The sequence below is a fragment of the Musca autumnalis genome, unplaced genomic scaffold, assembly GCF_047663935.1.
Source record: "Musca autumnalis isolate F117 unplaced genomic scaffold, ASM4766393v1 scaffold_2, whole genome shotgun sequence".
NCBI classification, from domain to species: Eukaryota; Metazoa; Arthropoda; class Insecta; order Diptera; family Muscidae; genus Musca; species Musca autumnalis.
Window position 1 is genome coordinate 145,094,902 of NW_027411755.1, and position 12,317 is coordinate 145,107,218.

A 12,317-nucleotide genomic window follows, 5' to 3' on the forward strand; every position below is an offset into this window, starting at 1 on the left:
ATAATTCTTGGTGGAGAAGTTTTTTAATAACCCAAAACAAACATTAAAGTAAATTTTTTGAACTCATTAAACTCCAAATGGCAAATTAGAGCCATATTTGGGGAAAATCGTTAAAATACCTAAAAACGGGAGGTACCGTTATATGGGGGCTACAAAAAAACATGGACCTATCTTAACAATTTTAAGTGGCGAAATTTCGTGGCTACTGGGAACCACATATGTAAAATTTCAGCTAGTTCAAGCAAAAAATGTGGCTAAGATCCCTAAAATACCTTAAATCGGGAGGTATCGTTATACCGAACCGTGGACCTATCTTGACAATTTTTAGTGGCGGCCATTGAGAACCTTAAATGTAAAATTTCAGCTAGTTTGGGCAAAAATGTGGCTAAGATCCATAAAATACCTTAAATCGGGAGGTATCGTTATATGGGGACTATACCGAACCGTGGACCTATCTTGACAATTTTCAGTGGAGCAATTTCGCGGCCATTGGGAACCTCAAATGTAAAATTTCAGCTGGTTTGGGCAACAAATGCGGCTAAGATCCTTAAAATACCTTAAATCGGGAGGTACCGTTATATGGGGGCTATACCAGAACTTGGACCGATATAGCTCATCTTCGAACTTGATCTTCCGAAATGGTATTCCCCAATTTTCAGCGAAATCGGTCAACAAATGCGACCTGTATGTTGCGAACGGACGGGCATGCATAAATCGACTCAGAAAGTGATGCTATGTATATCCCTAGAAGGAACTATGGGTCTATCTCGCTTCCTTTTGTATGTTACATACAAATGCACTAACACATAATACCCCTTACCACATAGTGGTGTAGGGTATAAAAAATATGGAGTCTCTCAAATAATCCCAACATTAGTAAAACTCAACATTAATTTATAGTTCTGATATTAAAAATACCAAAAAAAAGTCATTTACAAAGAATTTATATTTAGATCCGATCTTTTTATTAGCATTTAAACCCATGCAAAGGAAGTCGTGAAAGATCCGATCTTTTCATTAGCATTTGAACCCATGCAAAGGAAGTCGTGAAAGATTCGATCTTTTCATCAGCATTTAAACCCATTCCATTGATCCAATAGAGATGAATTTAGTGTTTTAATTTATACACATTTTTCTAAATATATAAGATTAATTATTTGCAATAGGCTTGATGTTGTGAGAGACTTGAAATCACAACCAACATTGTTAAAACTCTCATCGTAATGATAATGTCATTGCAAAGGGTTGGTGAAAATGACATGCCAAAGCATTGGTGGAAATGACATGCCAAAGCATTGGTGAAAGTGGCATGTCAAAGCATTGGTGTAAATTACATGCTTTGGATCCAGAAATGAATAGCGTCTTTTGGGGTCCAAGCTCATATACAATTCATCGAGGAAGATGCTAAAAAGATGACATGCCAGATCACTTGCACCCATGATTGAATGGCATCTTTGGCATCGAACATTTTGCTGGGTTAAGTTGCATGTTTTTCCGGCTTTATGTCAAAAGTCAAAGCATACGAAAATCGTGTTTCAGCACACATTCAGCCGCGTAGAGTTGCCGCATCTCTACGCGGCTAAAAAAAAAACTGAATACTATTTATAAATATGCTTTTTCGTAAAAACATTGTCAATGCCATCAACTATAACTTTCATTCCGAGAATTGTACATTTACCTCTTTAATTTTTCATAATTTCACTCATAAACTGCGAATGCTCTGCGGATGTATTTTACGTTTTTATGGCACCACATACAAAATTCAACGTTTTTAACATAACTTGACATATTATCGCTGTAAATTGGCAAAAATTGTACTGGATATTAATAATTTGATGTGTTTAGAGAATATTTATTTCAATCGCAATCAAATTTGTTGCCATAAATTTATCGATTTTGGTCCACCGGCGGAACCACAGTGCACCTTGAAGGACACTCTTTTTCACGCTATGTGGTTCAATCGATCGGCAACTGGATAGCTATTTCTGACACTGGGGAGGAGTAAAGCCTCAAGGATCTTTGCTACGGACGACAAAAGTGAAATAGGTCTGTACGATTGATTCACCCTTGCTGCCCATTTTGGTGAGATACTCGAATCACGGCTCATCAAGCTATTTAAGCACTACCATGGAGATTGCACAAGGGCCCAACGCTTAGAATGATTTAGCGTTGGTGATGGCATTCGCAACAAAACTGTAGGCCCCATATCACTGAGCTAATATGAATCGGTGTGCACTCATTGATATAAGAGAAGTCCCGTCTTGGATGTTTGTGGAACAATTATTATTATTCTAGTTGCACTAATGTACATTAGGGCTGCCCAAGAAACGACAAAAAAGGGCCTACCCTAAATTTTTTCCATTTGATCCAAAAACTTTATATACTAAATTTTATGGCGATCGGGTAAAGTTAACCCGTGTCACCGGAGCGATCTTTGTTTTCATAGTAATTTGTATGGGACTAAAAATGAATTTTCACGAAAATGCTCTAAGGCCGCATTTATGGTCCAATCGATGAAAAAACTTTACAGTTCATTGTTGTGACTAAAAAATTTTGTTTTTTTTTGGGCCGCCCTTATTTGCATATAAATATTTTTTCAGTAGAACCCAAGGCAAATTTATAGAAGGTATTGCAACAACTAACAAATTTACAAAAGTAACATTGTTGTTGTCGAAAATTAAATGTCAAAGAAAACATTGAATAATAGGATCGTTCTTAAAATTTTCTCAGGAAAAACATAAATACATTTTGAAAATCCTCTAAAATAGAACAAATTTGAATCAAAATGTAAATATAAATCATTCAGAACTGTCGTAGGTTCTTTTTATTGCACGTTTAGAATGAAAATAAGTATTTTATGGTAGCAAATTTCAAAGTTTCACATTTCATGTAAACCAAATTTACAAAAAAAGCAAAAAACATAGACCACAGACTAATGAATCGATTCATTAGTCTATGGTAAAAATACAGCTGATTCTCACTTCTACCTTCTATAAATGTGCCTTTCACCAATTTCGAAGTGTGAACTTAGTCAATTCTTAAACCTGCTATATTGCCTATCATTTTTAGCGCCTAATGATATGCAATACGTTTACCTTACTTCAAATATGTCGGTCAACATTAGATCTGAAATGAAAGAATAGCTGTGATTCACCCAAAATGTGTATTAAACAAAACAACCTCTTTATTTTAAACAAAGTACTTCTATCTATACGTATGTACATTCTGCGGTCATTATTGCCGTATTTGTTGTTGTTGTGTTGATATTGGAAAAATCTTTTAATCGCAACAAGTACAACAACGACAGCAGACAACAACGCAACGCACCGCACCATACATGCCATCAAGCAAGCAAACAAAATTTCTGTGGATCAATAAATTTATAGACAGTCGATCGTTGATCGCTGGCTGGTCAAAACGGTAAAACAAAGACAAACAACATTTAATTCATTGATAAAATAAAGTGGCCAAAAACACAAACAAAAAATACATTATTTAAACGAAGAAAAAAATATGTACTAAAATAAGATTAAAGTGAAAATATTTTCCATGAGAAATGATAAAACAAAACAAATTTGCATTACGTTGAAATACTGCAACATTTTGTGTTCCACTTTCCGGACAAGTGAAATAATTCATCTGCAAACAAAGAACTATCCGCCTCATGAGAACAAAGCAATGTTATTATGCCTACAACAGGTGATCCGATTTTATATGAAGAGTGTCCAAAGGAGTTTCTTTGTCCCGTCATAATTCAAAGTTCAAAAGAAAATGTGGAAGAGGAAACAAGTGTTAAACTGCTGGTTGATCATAAAGAATTTGTTGACAGTTTACGTCGCACTAAACGTACTTGGAAAGTTCCCTGGTTCATATTGATAATGTGCTCAGTTCAGGTACCTTTAAATTTTTAACTGTTGTATACCATAAAGTGTTAATAAAATCAATTAAAATAATTGATTAAATTACGTAAATAACAATAATAACAAACAATTAAAAATAATACGGGGTTAAGAACATGCTATGAAGAAGGAATAAATATTTTTGATAAATTTTACGAGTTTTACGGAAACTTTTGAAATAAATACTAAAAACTCCATATTCCATTGTTTTAGCATATAGTACACTCCATTTTTATACAATGCTACAGGACGTTTTTTAGTATTTATTTCAAAAGCCTCAGGTTAGACCAGTGTAGTCAATCTGATTTTTTGAATATACGGGTAGGCCGTTTTTGCGCTGAATGCCTCATATCAACCTACGGACCCTTGTTGACAATTTTTGGAAGTTTTGTCAAAACTGGGAACATCAAATGCCACATTACAGATAGTTCGGTAAACAAATGTAGCTAAATTCCTCAAAACAACTAAAATCGAGAGGCACCGTCATATGGGGGCTATACTAAAACATGGGCATATAACGACACTTTTTAGTGGAGGAGTTCTGTGACCACGGGAAAAAATCTTCAAAATGCCGAAAATCGGGAGGTACAGTTATATGGGTGCTATTCCAAAACATGAACCTATATTGACAATGTTTGGTGTAGCATTTGTGTGACCACTGGTAATTTTAAATGTAAAATTACAGGTTTTTTTCATTAAAAAAAATGTAGCTAAAATACGGAAAAATACCGAAAATCAGGAGGCGACATACCCAAACATGGACATATGAAAACAAAATTTAGTGACTGCATGGGACCTCAAGTGGCAAATTACGGCTAGTTCGGTTAAAAGTTGTAGTGAAAATCTTCAAAATATCGAAAATCTGGAGGTACCGCAATATTGGAGCTATACAAAAACATGGACCTATATTGACAATTTTTAGTGTAGCAGTTTTATGACCACTGGGAATCTTAAATGTGAAATTAGTTCGGTTAAAAAATACACTACATTAGCTACACTCCTCAAAATACCTTAACTCGTGAGGTACCGTTATATGGGGGCTATACAAAAACATGGACCTATGTCGACAATTTTTGGTGAAAATGTTTTGTGACCACTGGAAATCTCAAATGTCAAATTACAGGTGGTTCGATCAACTGATGTAGCTAAAATGCTCTAAGTACCGAAAATCGGGAGGAACTTTTAAATGGGGGCTACTCCTAAACATGAACCTATGTTGAAAATTTTTGTTGGAGAAGTTTTGTGACTTCAAATGTCAAATTACAGGTAGTTCGTGCAAAAATTTAGGCACCATCCCAAACACCTAAACTCGGTGATAATCAGACAAAAACATCGACCTATTTTGGCAATTTTTAGGGGAGAAGTTTCGTGACCCAGAGAACCTCAAATGGCAAATTACAGCTAGTTCGCTTAAAAATTGTAGCGAAAATAGTAGAGCGTATAAAAATTTAGGACCGGCCGAACTTAACGCTTTTTCTTGTTCTATATGTTTATAGTTGTTTATAGGTCTGTTAGACTTCTTTGATATCACTGTGCAACACTGAAAATGCAAACAACTTGTAATTGACATTTTCTGACATTTCGTGTTGTTAAATTGGGTTTGGATTTTATAGCCTCTTCTAAACCTGGTTTAAACGACACTTTTTTCTAATTATCAGGGCTGTATCTCAGAAACTGCATCTAGACCATCAAAATCGATAAAATAAATCGAAGTTTACATCATTTCTTGAACCAACCAAATAAACTTTTGCAAAAATTTTCCGAAGAATGTGGTCAGCAATTCTTCAGAACATTCTGAAACACGTTGTTTAGGGTGTATTTCATATCATACCGTCTACAAGACATATTTTAAACAATGATCACCCAGGCAGTATATTTTCATATTTGGAATTGCTCATACATTTACCAAATTTCCTCTGAAAAATGTGCTAGAAAAAGCGTGATAGAAGCATTTAACAAGAATGGAATGTTCTGCAGAGTTGTGAACTACATTTCAGCGGACATTTCTTTAAAAGAAAGGTTAGAGAAAAATGTAACAGCTTTGGAGGTATGGTGCGAATTAAAGGAAATAAAGGAATTTTTAGAGGTGAGTTTTTCTCCAAATATTTTCTTCATGCTCCTATCTACATGTTTGCTTCAAAGGTTTAAAAAAAGATTTGAATTGGTTTCAGAGATATTGCCTCGATTTGCTCTAAAAAGCCAATATTTAGTCATGTTTAGATGAGGCAATAAAATCTAAACTCGATCTAACAACACAAAACCAAAATATGGTTTTTGTCAATTAGATCTGTACTTTCATAAAATCCACAAAATTACCTTGAATATGTTGCACAGTGTATATCAAATAGACTAATAGATATTTACTACAATGAAATTTTCAAAATATTGAAATTGGTAGAGCTTAGCGCTTTTTGCAATAACACTGATATGTGACCATATTCAATATTGACTGACTTAAAGCACAGGCGGTCTACTTTTATTAAAAATACTAAATATTACATTTCAGACATTTCGGTTGTATAATAAGGTTAAAACGGAGAAAATACCTAAAATCGGGAGGTACCGTTCTATGGAAGTTATATAAAAACATGGACCTATACTGACAAATTTCTGGGTTTTGGCTGGTTCGACTGCTTTTTCGTCACCAACAAGTTACGTTTGAGCTGGTATCCATAAAAGAACTACTCTAGTCAGACGCCCTAACATAGCAAGTTCTTCTTTACATTGTTTCGCTAGCTTTATAGTCACAGTGTTTCTTTTAATGATAGAAACACCGCCACTTGACTGTCCACAAAAATTCCTACTGTGTCTGATGTGTGATGCTGTTGAAGTATATTACAAGTCCATTATGACCAGCATCTCCGGCTGAAAAACTCTGCTAAAAAGACACCCAAACTGATTTCACAATTCATCTTAGAGCCGTCCTCGTACACCTTGATATCGTAAACTGTGAGTGGTGATCCACTATTTCTTGCGTTCCTACCAGAAACTTTACAAATCAGTATTTATGCAATTTCTCTCTGTAGTTGCTGAAGCAAGTAGGCATGTCCATATATTCTAAGTCTCACTTGTTTCGATGTGTTTATCTTTTGACAGAATATGCATTAGCCGGACAAGTCCGCATTTCATCCGTCACCCCGATGCATTTGTATCTTTGTATTCTGTATAGTTTCATTTTCCACTGTTGTTCACTATACTAGTGCTACATATGTGAATATTGGTCTAATTATGCTATCGTACATCCAGCAGCTATTCGGCATTGTCGAATTCATCTACACCGTCTTCTTCATTTGAGTGTGCCACGCTGACAAAGATATTTAACTGTGGCCATCCATATGCCAAAGAACAGCTTGTTTCCCAGATCTAGATTCACGCTGTTGCTGTTAGGTTGTTCAGTGGAAATTACAGACGATTTGTCCATTGGAAAATCCTTGTTCATCTTCACCAGACCATTGGGCCAGCTCATTCTATCCTGGGCAACTTTACTTTATGTTGTCATTAAAGGCTTCGATGAGGGGTCGTGTTATTGTTCAAGAGACAGTAGATTAGTGGCTTGTTTTCTTCCTCGATAATTTTAGTATAAGTGAGCTTGTCCGCATCATCCCGTTCGTGAACTCGACGGTACCTCCCGACTTTTCGGCATTTTGAGAGTGTTAGCTACATTTTTTACCAAACTACCTGTAATTTAACATTTGAGGTTCCAGGAGGTCACAACTCCACCAAAAATTCTCAACATAGGTCCATGTTTTGGTATAACTCCCATATAACGGAATCTTCCGATTTTTGGTTGTTGAGGGTTTTAGCCACTTTTTTGACGGAAGTACCTGCAATTTGAGGTTCCCAGTGATCACAAAACTACTCCACCAAAAATGTTCAACCTGTTATTTAACATTTGAGGTTCCCGGAGGTCACAAAACAACTCCACCAAAAATTCTCAACATAGGTCCATGTTTTGGTATAACGCCCATGTAACGGAAACTCCCGATTTTCGGTTTTTTGAAGGTTTGAGCCACTTTTTGACCGAAGTACCTACAATTTGAGGTTCCCAGTGATCACAAAACTACTCCACCAAAAATGTTCATCCTGGGTACATGTTTTGGTATAGCTCCCATATAACGCTACCTCCCGATTTTCGGTATTTTGAGGGTTTTATCTACTACCTACTACCTGTTATTTAACATTTGACGTTCCAGGAGGTCACAAAATTACCAAAAATTCTCAACATAGGTCCATGTTTTCGTATAGCCCCCATATAACGGCATCTCCGGATTTTCGGATTTTAGCCACTTTTTTCACGGAAGTACCTGAAATTTGAGGTTCCCAGTGATCACAAAACTACTCCACCAAAAAAGGTTCAACCTGGGTTCATGTTTCGGTATAGCTCCCATATAACGGTACCTCCCGATTTTCTGTATTTTGAGGGTTTAAGCTACATTTGTTCATCGAACTACCTGTTATTTAACATTTGTGGTTCCCAGAGGTCACAAAATATCTCCACAAAAAACATTCAACATAGGTCCATGTTTCAGTATAGCCCCCATATAACGGTATCTCCCGATTTTTGGTATTTTGAGGATTTAAGCTACGTGCAACTTGACGTTTGAGATTCCCAGTGATCTTATTTGAGGTTTCTAGCTGTCACAACATATGTCCATATTTAAATACTGACTGACCGAGGATGACCTCACAAAAATAGCCAACATAGGTCCCCATAAAAAGGTGGCGCCCAATTGAAGACATTTTTTATAAATTTTCTGACCTTACTTCGGCATTTGGGATTTCGTGGTCGCAAAATATCTTCACTTAAAATTGTGGACAGGAAAGAAAACTAAATATTATGTATTTTATGGTGGAGGGTATAAAAAGTTCGGCTCGGCCTTAATTTAATTAACTTAACGCTTTTTTATTTTGTATTTTTCTGCATACGTTGTTCCCACGTTCCCGTAAGATGATGGGCCATTGTAAGCAGTAAAGGCTTGCTCAGAATAGGCTAAGTACTCCGACCAGTGTCCTGTCATAGCGACCAGACTTCTTTAGACTCTTGTCGGCTATTCAGATCTTGGGCAGAACACCTTCACCAAATTTATCATAAAATATATACAATCCATCTGCTTGCCTCGCGACAAAACCCTCATCTTTTCTTAAACTGGCTTTGGACAGTCTTTGACGGATTCATCATGAGGTACACGAACATTCTTGCCACAATTTTATCAACATTTTCCACCTTAACCAGACACGTGACTGAATATCTTTACGGAATAAAGTGGGTAGTAAGAATATAATGAGAATGCCATACTCGGAGACCATGTCTCCTATGTGCTTTTAGCGATATTATGGGTGGATTTTTATGAACTGTAAAGACAGCTTTAAAAATAACTGCTAAAAGCAAAACCCAGATTTTACAATTAATTGCCTGAGGTCACTTTGTATATTAAAGTCCAGAACGATCAATTGTGCGATGTCCTTTTCAGGTTTAAATATTTGGTTCTTGTACAGATGCCTAATACTCGTATTGTTAGCGACAGCGTGCATGCGCACTTTTCGTATTCTTGGAGATAATATTTTACAATTTCCTTCTGCATACGTCCCATTTTTCTGGACTTCCGTATTATTTCGCATTTACAGTTTATATTTCAGTTCAATCTCAGTAATTATATATAATTTTCAATTTTAGAATAAATAGTTAAGGTATAATAAATATATAAAACATGTATTAACTGTAGCTGATGGCCTAAGCTGCTAATGCTATTCTTCCAATTTATCTTATATTAAAAATAAGATATATTTTATAAATAACATAAAATAAAATAAATGTATTAACTATTGTGTTTGCATCGAATTACAAACTATTGCAATACATAGTAATGATGCGATTCAATTAAAATTCCATTTTATTTTGTTATGTGTCAGACAACACATGACGTCTGTCTGTAATAATTAGTTCAAACCGCAGTTAACTGTGGTCTAGTGATTAACTTGTTTCACTAACTAAATCGTCATCACCTAGATACACAAAATGTAAAGCAGGCCATTTGAATTGGGTATTGAATTACCACCAACTACTGCTTGCCTTTTTGATTGATGCTGACAAAAGCCCAAATGTAGTAACAAATTTTCATATTTCAATATTTTGATGTGATCGATTGAACATCTAATATGGCCAGTGAACAAATTCAAGAGATTCAATTTGACAAATGAAACGTAACAACATCTGTTGTCACAAAACTATTTTAGCCAGAAAACCTATTGAAACGATACCATTCAGTCAATAACAAACCACCCGCACCTATCTATCGCCGCTACCATGTGTGAATGTAATGGCTATGAGCCTTGCAATTGCCAAACAATTGCCGATAAAATTTGATTGCATTGTTACGATGATCGATGAAAAACAAATGCTTATGGACATTTATGCTTCATTTGTTGCAAGATGCAACACCACGACTTGTAAACACATCGTCGTGGCCAACCATTGCTTGTGCACCATGTTGTCGTTTTGATATTGGCAACTTCAATGTCAACAGACAACATGCACTACTACGGGCACCCCACACAGCCAGTCACTCACACATTGTGGTTTCTAGGGGCCAATGGAACCGATTTAACTGAAAACGTCGTTGTGGTTGAAGTTTTCCGCACACAAACTTTGCTTCGATGCTACAGAAATTTGTGGTTGCAAATTTCAGTTGATGCTGCTAGTTTTTGTGTGTGTTTTGTGTGGCTAGTTTAAACAAAACTTTATCTGTCTAATGATGTGAGGATGTGGGTCGGAAGTGGCTTATCTTTGTCTTTTTTATTTGGGAAATTTTTTAATTTAACTAAAGTGTTTCACTTCACTCTTTATACCCTTCACCATAGTATGGAGGGTATATTAGGTTCGTTTTTATGTTTGTAGAGCGTCGAAAACATAATTTGTGACCCTATAAAGTATATATATTCTTGATCGGCATAAAATGGTGAATCAATCCATGTATGCCATGTATGTCTGTCAGTTTGTTGTAATCACAAAAATTGATTTATAACGCTATATTTTTGCGGCCGAACATATTTCTTCAATAGACAGCTTAAGTTAGAAGATGGGCTATACAGACCTACGTTTTGGAATAGAATTTTAGCCACAATGTATGACCGAACTAGCTGTAATTTGCCATTTGAGATTCCCAGTGGTTACGAAACTTCTCCACCAAAAATTTTCAACTAGGTCCTTGTTTTGGTGTAGACCAAAGATCTTCAATAAGCCACAGGCAAACTCGAGCTCAGCAACAACTGCAGCTTACGGCGTTGTGTTGGTTACAACGTAACTTTCCTATTGCACCAGTCTGTTCAATACAGACCAGAATGCATAAATTCCGTCGACAAATAACTGTACTCCATATTATTGGCCCAACATTAGTCCGCCTTTTGTACAGTGTGACCAGATTTGAAAAAGTGTTGCAGCTAAATCAGCATTAAAATAATGCTAAAATATTAAAATGCCAAACAAATAATGCTAAATTTAAAAAGTAAAAAAGGGTTAAGTTCCGAACTTTTCATATATTCTTTCATATATGATGAACTAAAATGGAATAATTAGTTTTCATTCCTGTCCCCAACTTTAAGTGGGTACGTTAAAATGTCAGATAATGTACATAAAATGCTTCATTCGGGAGGCCCTTTTTTATGGTGCCTATATCTAACTATGTATGTTGACAATTTTTGGTGGGCGTGAAATTGGGAGGTACCGTTATGTAGGTTTTTGACAGTTTTTGATGGGAGCCTTTAATGTCAAATAACTCCTAATTTGGTTAAAAATTGTAGCTAGAATCCTCAAAATACCGAAAATCGGTACATAACGTGGGAACTTCAAATGTCATTAACAGCTAGTTCGGAGGTATGTGGGCTATATGAAAATATGAACTTAAATGAACAATTTTTGTTGCAGAATTTTTGTTGGCTTTTAAATTTCAAATTACAGAAAGTTCTGCCAAAAAATAAAGCTAAGGTACGGAAAATCGGGAGGTTTGTTTTGGGGCTATACCAAAACATGGACCTACGTGGAAAATCGGGAAGTATCGTTATATTGGGGCTATGTTGAAAATTGTTGATGCGGATGTGTGGTGACCACTACAACCTTCAAATGTCAAATTACAGTTAGTTCGGTTAAAAATTGTAGCTAAAATTGCCAATTACTGAAAATTGGGAGGTACCGTTATATGGGAGCTATATCCGAACATGGACCTATGTTGAAAATTTTTTATGGAGAGGTGTTGTGACCATTAAGAACTTCAAAATGTCAAATTACTGCTAGTTCGGTTTAATATTGTAGCTAAAATCATCAAATTACTGAAAATCGGGAGTTACTTTTATATGGGAGCTTTATCAATACATCGACCTTTCTTGACAATTTTTGGTGGAGAGGTGTGGTGACCACTAAGAATT

The 12,317-nt window shown here is 35.7% G+C and overlaps 1 protein-coding gene across 1 annotated transcript in view; it reads left to right on the plus strand.

Annotated features, from left to right (window-relative positions):
• Positions 1 to 3,281: 3,281 nt before the first annotated feature.
• Positions 3,282 to 12,317, plus strand: part of rho-6 (serine protease rhomboid 6) — a 30,064-nt gene continuing 21,028 nt past the window's right edge. The window contains exon 1 of the mRNA XM_073969487.1: positions 3,282 to 3,893. Within this exon, the coding sequence (XP_073825588.1) occupies positions 3,687 to 3,893 (207 nt within the window). The 5' untranslated portion in view covers positions 3,282 to 3,686. The remainder of the gene's footprint in view (positions 3,894 to 12,317) is intronic.